The sequence below is a fragment of the Stenella coeruleoalba genome (genome assembly GCF_951394435.1).
Source record: "Stenella coeruleoalba genome assembly, chromosome: 15".
NCBI classification, from domain to species: Eukaryota; Metazoa; Chordata; class Mammalia; order Artiodactyla; family Delphinidae; genus Stenella; species Stenella coeruleoalba.
The window spans coordinates 56546031-56568164 of record NC_137161.1 but is presented as its reverse complement, the minus strand read 5'-3'; the positions used below and the strand labels follow the sequence as shown (position 1 = coordinate 56568164).

Sequence of the window (22134 nt, the reverse complement as noted above, 5' to 3'; positions counted from 1 at the left end):
ATGTCCAAGGCCTGTGGCTGTTTTCCCCTCTGTCGCATTAGCCCTCTTGTGTGAGGGCTGCTTATCTGTTCCCTCCTGAAGCCCAGGGCGCAGCCTGCTCTTGACACATCAAGACACTTGGCAAATAGGGGAACTGACTCCTGTGAGAAGAGGGCACCCAGCCTCAGCCTCTACCTCCCAAGTTAGTCGTGTGTGGAGAAGACCAGTGTTAGGAAACAGTCGTTAGAATGTCGCCCTCCTTACTGTAATTGCAGGCAAATACGGTGTGCCCGGGGTGGGGGTGGGGGATGAAATCCTTGTAATGCAGTAGTGGATTAGAAATGATGTTTTTGAACCATAGTTGCAGTTTTCCACTTCTAAGAGGTTTCACAAGAGGGATTGAGGGCCGGAAAGCACTTGGGCACTTCCTCATGGCCCACAGGCACTGTGGTCCTTGTCTGACTGGGGGGCGGGGGTGAGCTTGTTGGTGAATGGGCCCTGCTGCCTGGTCAGCACCTACTCCTTTCCACCCAGCGGCTGCCAGGACTGGTAAACCTGGGCGAGAGCAAAGACAGCTCAGACCTGCAATTTTGCTCCATACCTTTGTATCCTTGGTTCCCTCCAGGTTCTGCCCAAGGACTGGATCTGGATCTGTTCCCCAGTCTGTGCGAGGCCTGGCTTTGCCTGAGAATTCCCCCAAAGGGGACTGGAGTTGACACAGAGCCATCGAGTTCTCCCACAGAATTGTAGGTTTTCTGGGGGCGTCCAAAGTTGTTTCCCAATGCCCTGGAGGTTCTGGTTTCTTGGGGAGTGTGATAGCTGACACCTGTGGGTCCTTGCTTTTGTGGAAGCCTTACCAGACCGCCCCCCCTCTAATCAGCTCAGCTTCTCAGCTGGGCTTAGTACGAGTGGTACATCTTCTGTCTCTCACCTTCAAGTTATCAGATGTCTCTTTGCTTCTTTGAGCTTAGAGCCAGGTTTTTTGAGGATCAGCACATTGGGAAATCAATTATATCTGAATTCTTGAAAATAAGTGATGGCGCTAGAAGAGTTCTCCTGAGCAGCGTGAGAACTTGGTGCAGGAGGCTGTGCAGTGCCACTTGGTAGTGGCTTTGGATGCGTTGTTGATCTTTGCCACTGGGAAAGAGCACTGCTTGTGGGAGCTCAGTGTGTGAGAGAGATGACCCTGACAGATGACCACACAGTTATACAGCGTGCTGCAGGACAAAATCATTGTACAGTTGTTTGCTTGTAGTGTCACTCAGATGGCCAAAAAGGAGGTGGTGGTGGCTGGGAAGAGTCATCTGTAGGGGATGGGTGAGTAGATCATGACATAATGGTATGGTGCTATTCGAAATCAAATCCATGTACGCATATCTGTATGGCTCCTGAATTGGGATCCACGTATTGTGAATAGTAAAAGTGCTTGTACCTTGTGCACGTGTATGTACATGAACATTGGGAATGCCTTCCTTCTACTTAGACTCAGAGGCAGGGAGGTCACTATTTCCCTTTATTTATCACTGCACCCCTTGCCTTGCTTCTGTGAGCATTTCATTCATTGTGTAAAATCCTGAAGTAAAAATACCTGTCTCTTTGCTCAGGACCTGTACAAAAATGTTTACAGCCACTTTATTCATATGTAATGCCTCCAAACTGGAAGCAACCCGGATGTTGCCGCTATCTGAGTGAGCAGATAGTGGCATGTCCTTGCCACAGAACCCTCTCAGCAGGAGAAAGGAATGCATTGTTGACATGAGTCTCAAGGGAATTGTGCTGTGTCAGAAGGTGCTCCGTAAGCTTACTTACACATGCTGTGTCCATTCTTCAAATGGCAGATTGTGGATATGGAGAAGATTGGCCATTGCCAGGGGTTTGGGGCGGGCACAGAAGGGAGGTGGGTGTGGCCGTAAAAGCACCCTCTGAGGGTCCTTGTGCTGGGCTGCTCAGTATCTTGAGTGTGGGGAACACACAGACCTCACATCATGAAATGCATGCAAGTGAATAGGAGGAGGATCAGTATATTGTCGCTCTCCCAGTTGTGATATTGCACTATAATTTTGCAAAATGGTGAGAGTAGGCATTTTTAAAGTATTTGTGGCTAAAGAACTTTTCACAGCATTGTGCCTCTTTGCTCAGGACTTCCTTCTTTATTTCTTCCTGACCGGTGCCTCTGGCTTCATTCAGGAGCTCCATCTAACATACTTTATTTCAGGGTGAGCAGTCCTCCTTAGGGAAGGGCCACTCCTGTCTCATGGAGGAAAAGCAAAGAGAGTAGCTGCTCCACAGCTTACAGGCCCAGGGCAACATCCCTCTCAGTCCAGCCGGGACCCTGGGTCCATCTGTAAACACCCCATCTGCCTGATCCCAGGCTGTGATCACTGCCTGAGAATGTTTATACAGCGCCCAGCACACAATAGGGACCAGTACTTGGGAGTTACTTATTTGTGAAATCCTGGGAGCAGACGTTAGATCCTTCTCACGTGCCCAGTGTTTCCTCTGCTGCTCCTGCCCCAGCATAGACGCCAGCCCTCTCTCCCAGGCCGGCCCCTCCTGAGGAGCTGTGCTCTGTGCACCCGCCCAGTGTCTGTGTGGGAGACTTTGTTTCGTATCTCAGCTCTAAGCTGCCTTGCTCTCTACCTTTAATTATGTGAGAATTTCACACATGCTTGTATGGATGCTTCATGCCGAAAATTTTCCTGTATAAGTTTAATAGCTATATTCCTTGCCTCTTAGGCTTGAGGGTTTCTTATGTTCTCTTTTTAAAAATAAACTTGAAATTTTGGGTTAATTTTAGATGTACAGTAAAGTTAGTAGAGTGTGTTCCCATGGACCCCTCACCTGGTTTCCCCCACTAGCAACTTACATCAACACCTGAGGGAACTAGTAACTCCAGACTTCTTTCTCCCACACTGATACTCTGTGTTTTGAAGGTGGTCGTGTAAATTGATGAGGTTGTTTGAATATGCTTCTGGCCCTAATTTTGTGGGGAGCTTTTTAAAAAAAAAAAAAAAAGAATTCTGAGGGGGAGCTCCTGGAGATTCTGTGCAGTCACTCTGATGTAGCCAAGAGAACCCTCCCCGCCCCTCCCCCCCAGAAGATTCTGCTGCTGAGCCATGCAGACATGGCAGGGAACCATGGGCTTGTACCAGAAGGTGATTCAGGAGCTCAGAGTGGGGGCCTTACGCCACTGATGGATTTTCAGAACCAATATGCCATTTCTGAACACTCCTTCTGCAGTATATTTGGACTTGCAGAAAGATATCAGTGTTCTAATTTACCTTGATAACCCCTATTTTATGTAATATTCTTTAAAATGGATTCAGTGCCAGGAGAGAGGAGAGGAGGAGGACCAAGCAGAAGTCTGGGGGTTTTGACTTGGAAGTCAGGGTGAACTGGTAGACTGGGGCTTAAAATGTGCTGGTTAGGCTCTGCTTGACCAATTCAGGGGCCGAGTGTTGGCCCATGGCCTCTGGTAATCCATGTGTTCTGCCCTTTTAACTGAGCCATGGTTTTGCTCACTGGATTGTATTACTAGTTGGGACTTTTTTTTTTTTTTTTTGCGGTACGCGGGCCTCTCACTGTTGTGGCCTCTCCCGTTGCGGAGCACAGGCTCCGGACGTGCAGGCTCAGCGGCCATGGCTCACGGGCCCAGCCGCTCCGCGGCATGTGGGATCCTCCCGGACCAGGGCAAGAACCCGTGTCCCCCTCATCGGCAGGCGGACTGTCAACCACTGCGCCACCAGGGAAGCCCACTAGTTGGGACTTTTGAGGAGAAATCTGGGGGGCTGAGTCGAGAGTGACTCTGGGGCATGGCTGGATCTTCGTGGCCCAGGTACCTCCTGGTGGCAGCATATAGACTCTTAGTTGGAAGACCGTGAGGTGGGTTTAATGGGGTTGTTTGGTTCCCTCTACCCAGCGTTTTGGGGAGAGGTTTGAGAAATATTTGTGAAGTGATAGAAAATGTCAAGGCCAACAATTTGGAATTTTCTATTTTTCTCATCCAGGAGTGAGATTCAGGTGCTAAATCAGCACCACATCATTTCCATAGCAATTGGCCAGTGTTCTTTGGGGTCAGGAGCTCTGGGTTGTGACATCACAAACAGAAGTCTGTGGGGAGAAAAGCTGGATGTAAGCACAGGCATCCTCAGTAAAAGAGGAGGAAATATAGGCTTTGTAACTAAACAAGGGAGCCTTTTGTGTTTCTGAAGTCACTCTTTAAAAAAGGTATTTTGTGCCACATATATATTAAAATATGCCTCTGGTACTTATCACAAGGTTGTTGTCAAAAGGCTTACCAATTGTGAGTAATGGAAATGAACTCCTTTCGTATTTCTGGGTGTCATGTATATATTTCGGAATGATAATTGCTCTCCTCCCCTCCTTGACATTTAAGTATATCAGAGACCTTTTTGTCTATGTGTTTGAGGCATACCATATTGTCATTGGTATTTGCAACTGTGTGTGTCAAAAAAATTAGTGTTGTAGTTCGTATTTGGCCAAATGAGAGTTAATACATTGGGAAAATTCCAACTAGGCAGGATATAAAATTCGGGAACAGGATCACTTTATATAGAGTGATAAATATATGTACGTGCCAATCTTGCACTTCTTCCTTGATGATAAAGACAGCCTTATCGTTTAGGATATTTCTGGAAGCTTAATACAGATTGTGGTATCAGGCGCTTTTATCATTTAATTCTGGTCCGGGGACTTACCGTGTCTTAATTAAAATTTTAATCCTCTTGTTGAACTAACTCATTTTTATGAGAAGCTTTTTTTAACTGGATATTCAGTCCCTTAGGAGCTAGACTTGAGTTGCCAACCTTTTCTCCAAGGGTCCCATGGCAGTTGGTTGGGAGGGCCTGTTGCTCGACAGGTTCCTCATGTACATGCTGGGCCAACCAGGAGCTTTTTGCAGTTTCACAGCCACCAGCCTGGACCACCGTCTCCAGGCCTGTGAAGGGTGGAAAATTGGTCAGCCCAGCAGGAATGTGTACCCATCGTGTGTAAAAGATGGGACATTGCTCAGGAGCACCTGGTTCAGCTGCAGAACCCTACTTGCCTTGCCTTTTAGGAGCCACCTGCAGAGAAACCTTTGTCATTTTTGCATTCGTGCATTATAGACTATGTTTTAAAGCTCTTGCCGTAGGCTGGATTTGAACTGAGGAACTAAATTAAAAGTACCAGGCCTACGTCAAGCAAATTACTTTAAGATTTATAGTGCATTCATGTGATGTGTGTGTGTGTGTCTGCAGTGAAGAATCATTCTACTGCTGCTTCTACAGAACCTCTTACTAGTTTGTGTTCTCCCAGTGTTTGCTTATTGGTATAAAGGGAAATGAGAATGTACACACTCTTATTCCATCACAGTCTCTCTCTTTTATAGCAAGGGTTGCATATGATGATATATATTGCTTGGTACCTTAATTTTTAAAAACTTTAATATAACTCAGAACATTTCATATAGGTACACTGAGAACCTTAAAAAAAACTGCTGCATAATATTCCATTGGTGGAATGTGCTGTTTATTTCAAAGGCCTTCATAGGGTTTTTCCTCATAAAATATTTTGTGTGATGGTTTGAGGTGGTTAATATATATGCGCATATATTTATTTATTTATTTATTTATTGGCGCCACACCGCGAGGCCTGCAGGATATCTTAGTTCCCTGACCAGGGATTGAACTTGGGCCCTCGGCAGTGAAAGTGCAGAGTCCTAACCACTGGATTGCCAGGGAATTCCCTGAAATGGTTAATTTAGGAGGGTAAATGTGGAAATTCTGTCAAAGCACCCAATGTTTCATTTTGCTTTTTAAGCATATAAGTTTTAGAGTTTAGAGTTCAAGCTAGTTAAGCAACAGGAAAAGGAATTTCTCCTTTCCCTACTTCCCTCCCCCAGTTTTTCTGTCAGGATGTCATGGTTGAGGGGTCAGTTTAAAATTTTATGTTTTCATAGACAGCTTTTAACACAATTGCTAATTAACTGTATATATTGATATTTAATAAAACAAAAGTATCAGGAGTGGCAGTGGTCTAAATTTGAGTAGTAATACCTGTTTCTTAGCTTCCAAGGATTTCTAACGTGTGTTTTGAGATGCTTAAGAAGGAAAATCGGATGGTTTATATTCAGGAATTATTTGAGAAAAGTAACCTGACAATTGGAGTTTGGAGTTTGTCTAGAGGGGAAAGGGGAGGGTGCTCTCCATGGTGCTGAATCAGATTGACTGCTGATCCTAATGGTGTAAAGGCTCTGAGTATTGGAGTCCAAGGACACAACTGTGCAGCTATTTAAAAAACCACATCTCCTGTTTGTAGTTGAGACACTTAATTTCTATTGGAGTGTCTGATTTACCAAGGAAAGCCGACTGTACAGGCAAACAGAACAGCATTAGTTGCAGTGAGCTATTCTGACATGCTGGAAGGACAGGATTTAAATGTGAAGTATGGGCAGTAGAGGCTATTTAAATCCTAAATCCCGCCAAAGCCTTTTTAAAATTCTTCTTTTAAACCGTGGACCTATGTCAAAATAAAGGTCATCGCAAATGGAGCTGATTATTGTGAGGTGTAATGTGTTTTCAAGTCCCATTTAGCATTTTGAAAGAAACAAAAGTTTATATTTAGTAAACATACTAGTAAATACTTTTTGGGTTAAAGTGCAATTATTTGGGCACAATTGGAACTTAATAGTGACTGGAAATTGTCAGAGTACAAGTATATATATATATTTTTAATCTAATTCAAGCCATGAAGGTAAAAATCATGGAATTTCTTTGTTTTCTTTAAAGCTGGAGATGCAGATGACCCACCAAGAATTACTCAAAACCCTGTTATCAACGGGAATGTAGCCATGAGTGATGGGCACAACAACACAGAGGAAGACATGGAGGACGGTAAGTACCTGGGCTTTGTTTACGCGCATTGGGCAAAAAACTGTCGGAAACAGACATTTCTTCCTTGAGTACTTCTGAGTTTCTTAAGAGTAGCTAGTTTTCAGGAGGTTGTATCTGAGGAAAATTTAGGAGCCTGTTTTGGTTTCAAATTTCAAGGTTGCCTACAGATTTCAAGGTAAGTTGATTTTCCCCAGCCTAGGAGAGAAGGTTGAAATACAGGAGTTTGTAATAGATGGGTATTTGCTCAGGCCTACAATTAATTTTCCAGCCACTCCTAGTATTCAGAACACAAGTATATCTTACTGTCCTTTCCTTCTCGTCTGCAGCACGATACTTCTAGACACTGGAACGTGGCTTTCCATTGCATTCTTATTGTAGCAAGTATATCAGTTGTTTGTAGCTAATAATCTCTCCCCACTCCGGTTAGGTGCAAAACCAGAATCGAGCTTTGGGCTTTGTCCCCCAGACTGACTTTTGGTCTTTATCTTCTCTGTGGAAAGTGTATGCATTTGTACGTGCATGGACATTTTGTGCCTAGGAAAGCCTTTCTTTTGAGGCTATTTCTTCGCTGTAATTTATTAGACTGTGTGACCTGTGCATTTGCCAGGTCGAAATCATGAGAAGGTAGCAGCCAGTAATCACTTTATGCAGCCCCTGGAATCTTGCAGTGTAATATGAAACCATGTTCTGTCAAAAGCATGTCCATCAATCCTCATGAGGGTTGTGTCCTTCCCAGGGGTGTAACGGGGCAGTTGAAAGAAACCATCAGTCACGGGCTGCACCACCAGAAGGACTGCTGTTCAGACCTCCTGCCAAAAGTTCAGCCTCCATGAGAAACTGCAGCCGTAGTTGAGAGTTCTCTCACAGTGCGGTTTACCCCTGGCAGCTGGCTGAGGCAATATCTGAGGAAGGTAAAGAGGCGTGGTCTGACCCGCTGCTTTGTTACCTGTGGAGTGCACTTTCCACCGCAGATGAGGGCAACGGTGTGGGTGTGGTCTCTTGGTTGCTGGGCTCTTGGTTTTATTTCAGACCCTGGAGATGCCAAAAGAGGTTCAGAGAGTGCAGTTGGGAAGGCATGACCAGGTCTGATGTACCAGGCGTGAGTCAGGAATCGATTGTAGTCTCTCCTGGAGCAGTGAGCGGTCCAATCCAATCAGAGCCCTCCCGGTCTGGTTTCCACAGAGCAATTTCATTCTCGTTTTTCCCCAGGTGTTTTTACGGGGAGGGCTTGGGAGGAGACAGATGTGGATAAAAGGGCAGGTTCTGTTGGCCTCTGATGCCTTTTTTGGTGGATACTTCTTTGTTGGAAGGGACTGTCCTGTGCCTTGTAGGATGGCAGTGTCACCTGTCACCACCACCACCACCCCACCCCACCCCACCCCCTGTGCAGTCGTGACAACCGAAAATGTCTCTAAACATGGCTAGAAGTCTCCTGGGGGCCCCAGATTGCCTCATTTGAGAATCAATAAGGAGATCATAATGTACATAAAATCCCTTTTGAGGCAAATTTTACTAAATTATTGGTAGTAAATAATGGTGCTATAGAACCTAAAAGTAGAAATGCTCCTACTGCGAATTACCAGACGGGAAAAGCATGTTACAGGAGAAAGTAGAAGTGATCTTCAGTAACGCTTTGTTCCTGGCCTTTCTAAAGGCCCAGGGTCAGGAGAGAGAAAGATCGTATCTATGGCAAGGGGGGTGGGAGGGAGATGGTTCTGTTTCTAGGAGTAGAAGCCTTCGTTTACAGCAGCGTTTTCCCAGTAGTGATAGGTGTTTTGAAACACTTAATGGCAGGATATGTGCGTTGTGAAAAGTGATCAGAAAAATCTAGGAAGTTTGAGGAGTGCTGGCTTAAGCATGTTTCTTAAAGTACGTCTAAGCTGTCAGCCTCCTAACATCTTTCTTCAAAAGACTTTTTTTGTTAATGATTCCCCAAGCCTCTGAACGTTAGAATCTGTTTTTGCTGAATCTCCTTTTAACATCTTTGGAGGGCACACAGTATGGGAAACACTGAGTTAGAATCTGATTTTTACAGAGAGGCCTTCTTAGTAGGGGGAGTTTCTTACACAGTAGTTGAGTGGCTAGCAACACAGGTTGGAAGAATGTTTAGTAGAGGTAGAGAGTGATTGTTGTAGATCTAGATTGTTGGTACCCGTGAAAAAAAACTTATTTCTGGGAATTAACTAGGATTTGCAAAGACTTGTATTAGAATGAATAATCGATGTTTGATACAGTTACTGCAAGAGCGCCATTTGGGGAAACCTCAGGCCTGCCATTTTTTTAAAAAGACCTAAAGTGGTGGGTTATCGAGATTTCTGACAAGATGTGTTGAGGGCAGCAGGTAGCACGAGCTTGCCATCCTGTCATTTGCGATAAGATGCTGGAGTAGGTGAGTCAGTGCTCTGTGGTGTTCAGGCAGGTTAGAGTCTCTGTTTGGATGAAACACTAATCCTGCAGGATACAAGGTATCCTTCATAATCCCAAGTATACTACTTTTACCAAAAAAAAAAAAAAGTTTTGTTTTGAAGCAATTATAGATACAGAGGAAGTTGCACAAATAGTACATGGAATCCCGAGTACCTTCCTCCCATTTTTTCATGTAGCTCCCTTAGGGGAGGGTAACAAGGCTGGCCCTATCTGCCAGAGATGGGTTTCACGTCTTCTTCTCTTTTGTAGACCCTCCTGTCTTGACCTGGTATTTAATACAGGTTTTCAGTTATTCAGTTAGTTATGAAGAGTTTGCAAGGCAGCAATGCTCACCTCTATACCACCAACGCCACACAGTATGAAGAGCTTGGAGCTGTGGGGTGGTGACATTTTTATTCACATGAAATCTCATGTTAAACTTCCTCATTAGCATACTTTGGAAGATAATCCTGTGCCTTGAACATGAGGCAGAATCTCACATCTAGTGTGTGATTCAGCAAGTGTGAACTGCACATGGGGGCCAGGGTGGCGCCAGGCTCAAGACCCAGAGCCTTGGCCTTGGAGGGCTAGCCCGCTTCTGGATGCGTGCTGTGCTGAGCTCCCCATCGTGTGGTCCTATTTAATGTTTAAGATAAATTGAGGAATTTGACTAAAGGGTCGGGAGGAAGAGCAAAAAGGCATTTATAATGTGTATCATTTTTTTGTCTGTATAAAACTAATCCTACAAAGACCTGAATGGTAACTGACAGTCAAGTAGGTGAGTTGGGGGGGGGGGGGGCTTGCGACATGATGTCCTTAGGTCCCAGGAGTGTGTCCTGCCATCACTGTACAGCAGGCCGGGTTTATTGGGCTCTGCGTTTGGTCACCTAAACTCTAGGATGGCAGTTTACAAACCAGAGGCAGGGTCACTGTGCTCAGTGTCCAGATCTTGGGTACTGAGACCCCCTGTGCTCACTTCTTAACACCTTGGATGAGATAAGCCACTTAACCTCAGCAGGCCTCGGTTTCTTCATCTGTAAAGTGGGAATTAAGTAACACCTGCCCTTGCCTACTTTGTGGGGTTTAAATGCTGCTCAAATATGATTTGTGTGGCTGTGGAGGAGTGGCCCACTCTTCTCCTCAGCCATTCTGGACCTCATTCTCTGGAACAAGTTGCTTGTCTTTTCCGTGGACTCTCATCTGTGCAAGGGATGAGGGTAATACCTGCCCCTTGAGGAGGCTCGAATGCAAAACGCACCCATCCAGCTGCTCTTCCTTTGAGGGCCTCTCTGCTAACAGCTGAGCCAGGTTACGGGTAGTAAAAAAAAAAAAAAAAAAAAGATGGGGACGGAGAGCCTTTAAACGAAGATAAAAGCGCTGTTACACATCCTTTTGGGTTTTATTTCTTTGGTAAAGAATACTACCCTCTCATGAGGACTGATGGACATGTTTTCTTAAGAACAAATTCAGTCACAGTGGAGGCAGTTCTGTGTGCGGAGAAGTCTGCACCGCAGTGACCTGAGTGAAGTGTAGAGACGGGCTGAGGGCACAGACCTGCGAACCCCACTTTGTGCGTGGGGTCAGGGATGTCAAAGTAGCACCTGCTTCTCAGCCAGAGAAGGCCTTCCTGTTATTCTATAGACCAAGTGTGGCCCTTGGCCCCTGGGCCTGTGAACTGTCCCCAATCTGCCACGAGATAGGCACAGAGAGAGGAAGCGCTTAGAAACTTGTATAGCAATTTGGCCTTCCTGCGGCAGTTTTATTATATTTTATAAAAGTGCTGGCCGGTAACAGGTTGGCGGGTGGCCTTGGGAGAGCTGCTCCCCTCACGGGGAGAGCTGGAGAAGCATGGACACTGCTGGGTTTGTCAAAACTAATCCACAGCCTGGGTCACTTGAAAGGAATAGTCAGCAACAGAAAAAGCTGGAATTCCAAGTGTGACTTTTAGTTGAATTTGTATCAGTGCTTTGCATTTTATTGGGGGAAATCTTGATTTCTTAAATTGGCCTTTGGTCTTGCTGAGTAAATTTAATAGTTCATTTTGTTCACGTCAAAAGGAATGCCAGTTTCTTCTTTTTTTCAAATAATTCCCCTTAGAGAATCTAGTCTGATATTTCACCAAAATTTTGAACTAATGAAGTTAACATTTATTTTTAGCTAACTTCTTAGGAATCTTCTTATCTCTAAACAGTGCTGCGCTTCCCAGGAATGGCTGTCGCCCACTCCTCGGAAGTTCTTGTTTGCCTGCAAATTCATGTTTCTTCTCCACACTCAGCCCAAGTCTCAAGCCCTTTTCTTTTCCTCCTCAAGTCCTGTCCTTGAACAGATGTGACGTGAGAAGTTTTACTCCTTTTCTCCAGTCTCTCCACTCACTGCGGATTACTTGGGAATTAAGACAGAGTAGAATAGACATTCTTAATCACACTGAGCTCGTCTGGTGGGGAATGCAGGTGTGTGTTGCTAGCCCTCTGAGTTTGGGATTTCATTTACACAAACTATATGTCATCTCACAGTTTTAGATTGTTACTAAATTGGAAATGATGCTATCCTTTCCCCAAAGGGTTAGATTTTAGCAGTTGAATATAGAATGGTTAACCCAGGTTTGTGCTGCTTTCAGTGTTGTCTGACAATGCCGGGCTTGGTGATTGACAAAGCGTTTTCTTGCAGACACGAGTTGGCGCTCCGAGGCAACCTTTCAGTTCACTGTCGAGCGCTTCAGCAGACTGAGTGAGTCGGTCCTTAGCCCTCCGTGTTTTGTGCGAAATCTGCCATGGAAGATTATGGTGATGCCACGCTTTTATCCAGACAGACCACACCAAAAAAGCGTAGGATTCTTTCTCCAGTGCAATGCTGAATCTGATTCCACGTAAGACAGTTTAAATGATGCAATTACAAATCCGCAAGTAGTTCTAGTACATTATTGGAAGCCAAATTGGCCTCTTTGAATTTTGGATTTCTCTTTGAATTCCCTTTCTGCCTTTACATAGTCATTTGATTTTAAGTTATATTAAATACAATTCCCTCTTTAAAACTCACTGGTAGGTACTATATCCAAACTAGAAAAGGTGTATATTTTTCTTGCAAATAAACTGAACTTTGTGTGTTAGAATCTACCTGCCCGTGGAACATGGAATCAGGGCCTATCTGGACTAGCTGACTGCTGGATTACCAGGTGTATTTCTTATTCTACCAGTAACTGCTAGGGGGGGAAATTGTAGTTAAGGAAAATTCTTCAGGCAGACATCCTCACTGTATGTTAACCAATTTCTATGGGTTATTCAGAAAGTTAAAATTAAAAAGCAAAGTGTCGCTGTTCAACGTTTATCAGAAGCACAGTTGAGAGATTGAAGGGATGGATTCCAGATCACTGTCACCCTTTCTCATTCCACATCCATGAACCCACGGGAAAGCTGCTTCCTTGACCACGTCTCCCTGCCACTGCAATTATGGCCCTTGGCACCCTTGATGAAGATGTTCCCCAAAGGGCGCTGGTTCCAGCTGTTCTGCCAAAGCTTTCATTTTCCTCTTTACTTGAGTGTTTAAGAAGCCAGTTTTATGGGGCAGTCAGGGCCTTGGCCAAATTTTTACTTCTTGTGTTCCGTTCACATTATGATCTGATCTGATGAGCGTTGAGGCTGGATTGGTTTTATTAGTCTGACAGACAACTTGAGCCTGAACGGTAGTTTGGGAAACATCCAGCAGTCCATGTCCAGCGATGGCATCCCGAGCGAGCGGCATCCCCGCGGGAACAACACTGCCCTTGCCCTTGTTCTGATGAGTCTGCAGTCGAAACATTCCTTTATAAAAAGCTCAGTCTAATGAGTTCAGTCAAAACCTTCCTTTATAAAAGCTCCACTTTAAGTTGGTTTTTAAACATTTTACACGTTGATCCAGGGACCCTTTTGGGGTCTGCCCCAAACAACCGCACCTGCCGTTATTCTCGGGTGGTGGCATCCTTGCTCAGAGCCCCCTATACAGCCTGGTGTGGAAGCCTCACAGCACCTGAGTGGGGCAGGAGTGACACTTATTAGTAGAGCCTACAGCTTTAGGTCTGTTCACCTAAAAAATAGCTTTATCATCATTCTTCTATTCAAGTAATAGCCGTATTAGGTACTAGAACTATTATCTGACCAAAAAGCTATTGTCTCTTGTAAAATCTAAGGACAGTATTTAAAGTTCAAACACTTGTATTTTATAGATACCAGTAAAAAACTTGAAACCTTTTAGAAATTCAAAAGACATAGGGGCTTCCCTGGTGGCACAGTGGATAGGAATCTGCCTGCCAACGCAGCGGACACAGATTCGATCCCTGGCCCGGGAAGATCTCACATACCGCGGAGCAACTAAGCCTGGGCGCCACAACTACTGAGCCTGAGCTCTAGAGCCCGTGAGCCACAACCACTGAGCCTGAGCTCTAGAGCCCGTGTGCCGCAACTACTGAAGCCAGCACGCCTAGAGCCCGTGCTCCGCAACAAGAGAAGCCACCGCAATGAGAAGCCCACGCACTGCAACGAGGAGTAGCCCCTGCCCACCGCAACTACAGAAAGCCCGCGCGCAGCAGCGAAGAACCAACACAGCCAAAAATAAATAAATAAAATTTTAAAAATTAAAGAAAAAAAGACATAAAGCATTGAGTTAAATCACTCCAGATCACACAAGGGCACCGCCAGACCCTCTTCACATTTTTTTCTCCATTAAAGATAATGTGTGTCCCCTTATTCCATCTAAAAAATAGAAGGAAAAAATATGGGAGGTTTTGTGTGCTGTTTTAAAAATTGTGTAAAAGTCAGGTAAATCTGTCGACTGAGGCTTAGATTGTCCTCCCTGAACAGGTCTTGGTCCTGTCATGCACAAGCGGTGCTGAAGATCATAAATTACAGAGATGATGAGAAGTCGTTCAGCCGGCGTATCAGTCATTTGTTCTTCCATAAAGAGAACGATTGGGGATTTTCCAATTTCATGGCCTGGAGTGTAAGTAGTAACAATGTACTCAGACTGAATAATCTGAGCGTTGTTCTTTGTTCCCTAATTCTCCATTCTTCACATCCATCTATTCATTATAGGATCAAAATGTTTGCTTTGTAAGTTGGATAGGTAACTGAAAACGTGTTTTCTCCAGTTTCCTACGTCAGGTTTTTAGCAGCCAACAGGACTTCATCTCGGTGTTTTGGTCAAACATTGTAAGGTAGTTTATAGCCTTCCTGATAGGCTAGGTTTCCTTTAAAAGAAATAATACTGAGGCAGGCATAGTGCAGGGTGGTTTCCTGTAACCAGTGAATTCTCAAGTCAGCGCGTTTGGGCTGCTTTTGCAGAGGTGGAAGCCAGTAGGACTTAGGAACGCCCTGCTCAGCTCTCTAGTGGGTTCTCGGCAGCCTCCCCAGACCCTGCCTGCTGAGTGGATGCTGAGCCCCTGACACCTCCCATTCCTCCAGGAGACATCCAAGCTTTTGCTGTTTTCATTCAGAGAACATTATTTAAAACAAGCCAAAGCACTGCAAAACTAGAAGCACAATTTAGGTGTTTTGAAAAAGTAGTATTTTAATTGATTGAGTACAGGGTAATTGTTTGGAATGAAGTGAGCATTTGCGGGTTCTTATGCAAGTTGGATATTCTTATTTTTTTTTTATAGGAAGTGACTGATCCTGAGAAAGGATTTATAGATGATGACAAAGTTACTTTTGAAGTCTTTGTACAGGCGGATGCCCCCCATGGAGTTGCGTAAGTTTTCCTTTAATTGGATGCTATTAAGAGATGTTGTGAATTCTAGTGAAAGGAGCAGAGGTGCATATATACAGCAGATAAGCACCCTCTGTGTGCTCATCCCTTGGCACACAGACCAGATCAACGTACGTGTGCCAGCTTCACGTTCATGCCTTTGTGTGGCGGATTTATTGAGCAGTTTCTATGTGCCAAACACTCTGCTGGGCTCTAGGAATATAATTATGTTGAACGAGGCAGCCATGGTTTTCTGTCCTCGAAGAACCTCCAAGACCACTCGGGCAGAGGAGTTGACGGCAGTAACTGCAGCAGCAGATGTGCTGTTATTTTGTGGTGTGGATGGCGCTGGGAGGAGAGGGTTCCGTCCCTGGGTCCAGGCGGTCTGTGGGCAAGAGCACGGTGTCGGCCTTGAAGAATGTGTCGGATGTCCTTGAGGATGTCCTTGATTGATAAGGAATGACCGGGGGAATTTGGAGGTGGGGAGAAGGGTGTGAGTAAGGATACCTGGCAGGGAAGTTTGAGGTGGGCGGGGCACTAGGAGAGTGTGAAGAGGGCTGAGATGGTGCCTTGGGATCAGGTTGTAGACGAGCAGGACTCTTAAGGCCAACGAGCGAAGAAATAAAGTGCAGCCTAGGTGGGAAGGAGTCAAGTGTAGGCGCCCCTGTCTCTTCCCGTTTTTTTTTCTCTTCCCACGTGGCCCTCCTCTGGCATGAGTGCGTAGGCTGACCCGGGTGGGATGGGCAGCCGACAGCCCAGAAGGGTGGTCAGGTCATTCAGTCCAGGTCCTGGCTAAGGTGGCCTGCATGTGGCCCTGGGAAATTTTAAAACAAATAAGATTTATTAGTTTTCATATTCATTGGGCTGATATCAGAGGAATCAGGCTTTTCTTGAGTAGCCTTTTGGAAACATACCCTTGAATTGTATTCAGATACCAGGAGTGGGGGGTAAAAAGGTGGTATTTCTAGTTAAACTTTTTGTGGGGTTTTTCCCCTTCCTTTAGAAAACATTCCCCCTATGCTTATGATACATCTTTTGACTAAGAAAGTAGATTGGGTTTTTCAGACTTACCAATCAAAACAGGTATCTTGGTTCAGTCTTGCAAAAACCTCTTACCCCCGGCATCAGAGTCCTGCTGGCCTGAACTCACAGTAAATGTCTAGCAGTGGTCACACATTTGCACCGTGCACAGAGGGGGAGGGGATAGCGCTGGGGAGGGCTGTTCTGCTTCCTGTTAACTCTTGGGGGCGAGAGGGTACAGACTGTTCTCTCTCCTAACCAACCACCTGTATAACAGAGTAAAGGGAAACGGCTCTTGGAATTGAGGTCTGAACCTGCCGGTATGCATGCCTGTCCTTCTCCGTGTACGGGACGCTACAGAAAAGAGGGGTTTCGGCTGTTTCCGTCCCGCCTTGTGCTGACTACACGTGTGAGCCGACGTGTGTGTGAGGGAGCCACACTGGGACTCAGTTTGATAGAAATAGACTTGAACTCCTCTCTGAGAGTGCTGCTCTGGGTAAATGATGGCACTGCTGCTGTCAGCACACCGCGCGGAGGCCGCCTCTCCGGTGCCGGGCTGAGTTCGCACTGGCCCACGTGCTTGAGCAGACAAAACTGGTGACTGCCGGAGGGAGCCGTGTGATAACTGCCAGCCTGGCAACGAGTTATTCACTTGGAGGCGGGTGCTCGGACGTCGTCACCCCGTGTCAGGATGGTGGGAAGGAGGTGGTGGTGCAGAGCAGTGAGGTGCCGGCCCCCAGTCCCCTCGCCCACACACGTTGCAGAAGCAAGGAGGTGTCCTGTGCAGTTTTCCCTCAACCTCAAACTGATCTTGTAGGTGGGATTCAAAGAAGCACACGGGCTATGTCGGTTTAAAGAATCAGGGAGCGACTTGTTACATGAACAGCCTGCTGCAGACTTTATTTTTCACAAACCAACTGCGAAAGGTAAATGGATGGTGTTTCTCTCCCTCAACCTTCCACCCACCCTTTTCTCTCAAGTATTAAGGGGCAAGCAAAGCCCCGTCACCAGACTTGTCTCTTGCCGCGTCTCCAGGGAGGCCCCTGCTTTATGCTTATACATAGCTCTATTCCTCAGTGTTCGGACGCTTGTGAAGCTAACTTAGGTGATGAAAAGTTTACCACAGCCGACAAACCTAACTTTATTGGGCTAGAAATAATAAAAGCTTTTTTAAAAAATATGAAAGTCATTAGCAGCAACATTTGAAAAGTTTTATATTAAAATTGATTAGTTGAAAAACTCCTGGTCAGGAATCTTAATTTTTCACTTACTATAGCTAAAACTTCTAAAAAATATAAAATCTAACGGAGGATAGTTACTTGCCCTTTAGGAATGCCGTGCAAGCAGGGGAGCAGCGCAGGCAGCACACACTCCTGGTGTTGGGGGGACCATTGGCTGGTCTGCTGGCGTGTCCTTTTCGCACCATTCTTCCAGGCAGCGTTAATTACCAAGATAGGATGATATCTTGGGGATAGTTGAGTGTGGTTAATTGCAGTAGCATTGAAGTTCCATCAACTCTTTTGTTCAAAGTCATGTTAAGTTAAAAAATGTTGCTCTGCTCTAAGAAGTATGAAATAGAAGTGGTTCTCATTGGATGGTGAGCCTTAAGTCATTTTTAAAATTCTTTTTTCACTGTCTTGATTTTTAAAAGACCTTTTGACCCTTTGGGGGGGGGATAGTTAAAAGCCCTACCCAACTGCCTTCGTCATTGTGGTGTTAGAAATGATACTTTCACATAAAATTCCATTTTTATTTCTGAATCAATTCTTTTAGGCTGTGTACATGATGCCGACAGAGGGCGACGATTCATCCAAAAGCGTCCCTTTAGCATTGCAAAGAGTGTTCTATGAATTACAGCACAGTGATAAGCCCGTAGGAACAAAGAAGCTGACCAAGTCGTTCGGGTATGTGTTGGGAGACCTGTCCATTCTGCTGCTCGAGGGCTGAGTTAGTGGACGGGGAAGGGTTGAGAGCAGAGCTCAGGCACTTGAGTATGTCAGGGCATTTTATCAGTGTCCTTTGTTTGACCTCTTTGGAAATGGAGGCTTTTAGAATTTTGCTTGAGAAGCAGTTCACCACTTAGGTTTACCTGTCAAGGAAAGGATAACATATGGTCTCCAAGTTTCTGTACATTTACTTGCAAACACGACCTCCCCTTGCAGTAAGATGTTCAGAACAGTATAAAGTTGTGAACGTTTTGGTGTCTGGATAAAATTCAGTTTGTCTTTGAATTATAATCTTCATAAAAATTTAAGAATAATGACTAATTACATGGTTCGGTTTTTTAGTCTGAGTTGCTTGTTAATTTACTCTTGTTTGAAATCTGGAAGTTTAAATATAAATTCATTTTATCTCTCTAAGGTGGGAAACGTTAGATAGCTTCATGCAACATGATGTTCAAGAACTCTGTCGAGTGGTGAGTTTTCAGCCGGAATTGTTTACTACTTACATTTCATATTTTGAAGCACTGTCAGAAGTTGTTACCAAGTAAAACCTCAGGCCTACTTCAGTCACTATCATTCCAGTTATGCCCATCTTTGTTCAGGACCAGAACTAGGCTAGAAAGAAAAGACAGCATGTATCTAGTTTAAAACCAGAAAGACTGAAAAATTATTTGATAGGGAAGTGTGAGGGAAAATGTAAATTTGAATAGTATAGGTAGTGTACTTTTAATGTGTTAAGTTGGCATAATTACCAGAGTTACTAATCCAAGAAACAACAGATTGGCTTGAGTAGCTGTCCTGATGATCCCACTTCACTTTAGAATAGTGACTTCTGTTCTTACTCTGTAGCACAAGACCCAGACCCCGCCTTGGCACAGAACTTCTGGTTGAGGCAGACCTCTGTGTGGGGGATCTTCCCCCAGACCATCTCTAGTCACTAGCAGACGCGCACTCTTCCAGTTGTGATGAAAGAAATACACACACACACACACACACTCACAGACTCACACTCACACACAACATGAAATGGCTATTCAAGGTGATTGGCTGGGCAAGGTGTGTTTTCTTTTTTGCAGCACTAGCTGGATTGAATCCAGTTCATTAAATATCCATGGACAAACCAGTCAATCCTGTTGACAGGCTCAACCTCATTAATCTCTTGGTGTGGACCAATACGAGTTAAGTTTAGTGCTCAATTTACATGCTTTTCCACAGAGGTAAAATGAATATAAAAAATGCTTCTAAAGGCACTACAGATTAATAATTCATTCCAAAGGCTGTATAGAGGGTTAATCTCAACTGTTGCATGTAGATATTTTTGTAAATATCCAACCAAGGAAGAAGATTTTTGTATGTTTTTGATAATTGCATGCTAAAGGTCATAATATTTATAGTCTAGAATTTCTTTGACCATTGAAATTTCCTAGTCACATTTCAAATTACTGTACGTTAATTAAGCATAACATTTTCTGAAAGCCAAAACTTTCTCTTCCAGTTGCTTGATAATGTGGAAAATAAGATGAAAGGCACGTGTGTAGAAGGCACCATACCTAAATTATTCAGAGGCAAGATGGTGGTATGTGATAACCAGTTTTAAAGAGTGATTTTTAAAGATTTTAAACATGCAAATATTTTGACGGTTAATGCTTAAGCCATCTTATTTTCCTTATTTGTAGTCATATATCCAGTGTAAAGAAGTAGACTACCGATCTGATAGAAGAGAAGATTATTATGATATCCAGCTAAGTATAAAAGGAAAGAAAAATAGTAAGTTCTGTGTACATAATGGCACCACCACCTTTTCATAATTTGGTTTGGTATAATGCTTCATTGACACGGTGGTTTTTATTGAAATACAGTGTAGAGAAAATTGCCCAAATGATGAAGGTACTGAGTGAACACAGTCTGGTGACCCCACCCAGGTCAAGAAACAGAACATTTGCAAAGCAAGATGGTGGCCCTTCCTGGTCACTGCCTCCCCCTCCTCACAGGAAACCACTGTTTGGCCTGCTGACATTCTTTCCTCGGTTACTTCTGTGGTATTTATTTACGTAGATGACATCGTGTAGGGTATGTGTCTCGTTCTCTCTTTTCTTTTTCTCAGCGTTGCCTCCATGCACTTCATCCTTATATTGAGCAGCAGTATCGGGTCATTTTCATGGCTTTATAGTATTCCACTTCAGGAACATAACACAAATGTTTGAAACCATTCTTTCCTTGATGGGTGTTCGGGTTGTTTTCAGCGTGAGGCTGGTAGGTGTGAGGCTTGTTGGCCGGTCTTGTGTCCGCCCCTGGTGCATTTACGGTGAGTGGAATGCTGGCTTGTAGGGCCTGTGTGTATATGTCGAGCTTAGCAGATACAGCAGTTTATCCATTTCTGCTCCACCAGTAGGGTGCGAGCAGTTGTTCCACATCCACTCCAGAGCCGTCAGTCGTCAGACTGGTGTTTTGGTGGGAGAATGGTGCTATCTTGAGTTCAATTTGCATTGCCCTGGAAGTCGGGGAGATTTTACCTTTTCGAACGCTTATTGGCAATTTGGGTGTCTTCCTGAACATATGGAATGTAGTTCGTAATAACTTGATGTCCTGGTCCAATAATTCCGTGATTTCTGGATCTTGTCTCCATCGATTCGCTTTCCATCTCTGGCTGTGAGTTCCAGCTTCTTTGCCTGTCTGGTCATCTTTTATTGGATGCCAGCTGTTGTGATTTTTATCCTGTTGGGTATTGGATATTCTTACCCTTTGTTCCGGGGCACATTTCGTTATTTGGAGATAGCTGATTCCTTCGAGACCAGGAGGAGCCTCTCACGTCGCCGGGGCTCTCCCGCGTGGCTCTCCCCAGGGCCCTCCGTCCTGCACGTGGCCACTGCCTCGGGCCCCTGAAATCCCCACTCTGTCTCAGGGAGACTCTGGGGCCCGTTGGGGTTTCTCTGCCCTGCGCTGCAGCCTGGAAGTTCCACGCAGTGAGCTGGGGCGTTGGAGGGCTCTCAGTGGCCACATCCTGTCCTGCCTGTTGTCTAGCGTGTGAATACGGTTGTTGGCCTTGTAATGGAGCCCAGTGCAAGGGAGGGAGTGCGCTTCCTGTTACTCCCTCACGGCCACAACGCGCGAGTTCTTCACGGGCTGTGTTCGCTGCTGCTCGCCTGGGTTTCGGGCTCTCCGCCAGCGTGGGGCTTGCCTTTTCACTCCTGCAGTGTGCCCATTTGGTTAACAGAATGTCATAACTGTAGTGAAATCCAGGGTATCAATCTTTGCTTTTTGTGTCTGAGAACACCTGCCCTGAAGTCTTAAGATAATTCTCTTATCTGTTACTTTTTTCTCTTTTCTGTTTATTTACAGTCCACCCAGAATAGTTTCTTTCTGCTTATGGTCAGAGTGGACCAAAGGTGCTCTGCTGCCCCTTTGTCAGCAGCGAGCCCTTCGCATCTGTGTAGACCTCTTTCTAGACTCTACCTCCTGGTCCATTGGCTATCATCCTTGGATGGATTCTTCCTTCTTCCTTTTCAGCTTTATTGTGGTTTAAGTGACAGGATCGTAAGGTGTTTAAAGTGTTCATCATGGTTATTTGGTATGCTCAGGTATTGTGACAGCATGACTGCCTTCTGGTCAATGAACTTGACTTACACGTGGCAGCGTTATCAGCCGTGTCCCTGTGCTGTGCACAGGAGCCTCCGCTCTTACTCCCTCTCACAGCAGAAGCCCGTGTCCCCTTCCAAACTCCCCCTCTTCCCCCCCCCACCCTCCCACATGCCTGCTCTCTTTCTGCACTGACTTTAGAGTAAGTGTTTGGGTTAAAATTTGTACTTTAACATTACTTAAGTTTATTAAAACATTGACTCCATGTTATCACGTAACACCCTCAGTGGCCTTAAGAGTTCACACCTTTTGCTGGATCGGTGAAGTTGCAGACCTGTGCTCACAGCTACAGTTATTTACATTCCTCCCTGGCGTGCCTGAATTGATTGATTGACTGTTATAATCAAAGCTTTAGTGATAACTTCGGCTGACTTTTTTCTCTTTCTCTCTTGAAAGTATTTGAATCATTTGTGGATTACGTGGCAGTAGAACAACTAGACGGTGACAATAAATACGATGCCGGGGAGCATGGCTTGCAGGTAACTTGGAGATTGTGTGCTAGTGTCCCGCTGTATCTTTCCACTTTGTTTTCAGATCTTTTG

General features: G+C 45.0%; 1 protein-coding gene across 1 annotated transcript in view; it reads left to right on the top strand.

Annotated features, from left to right (window-relative positions):
• Positions 1-22134, top strand: part of USP7 (ubiquitin specific peptidase 7) — a 57651-nt gene that overhangs the window by 19569 nt on the left and 15948 nt on the right. Inside the window, exons 2-11 of the mRNA XM_079946257.1 lie at positions 6768-6872; positions 11946-12144; positions 14111-14249; positions 14908-14996; positions 16831-16939; positions 17787-17917; positions 18375-18429; positions 19452-19532; positions 19633-19723; positions 21989-22071. Coding sequence (XP_079802383.1) covers positions 6768-6872; positions 11946-12144; positions 14111-14249; positions 14908-14996; positions 16831-16939; positions 17787-17917; positions 18375-18429; positions 19452-19532; positions 19633-19723; positions 21989-22071 — 1082 coding nt within the window. The remainder of the gene's footprint in view (positions 1-6767; positions 6873-11945; positions 12145-14110; positions 14250-14907; positions 14997-16830; positions 16940-17786; positions 17918-18374; positions 18430-19451; positions 19533-19632; positions 19724-21988; positions 22072-22134) is intronic.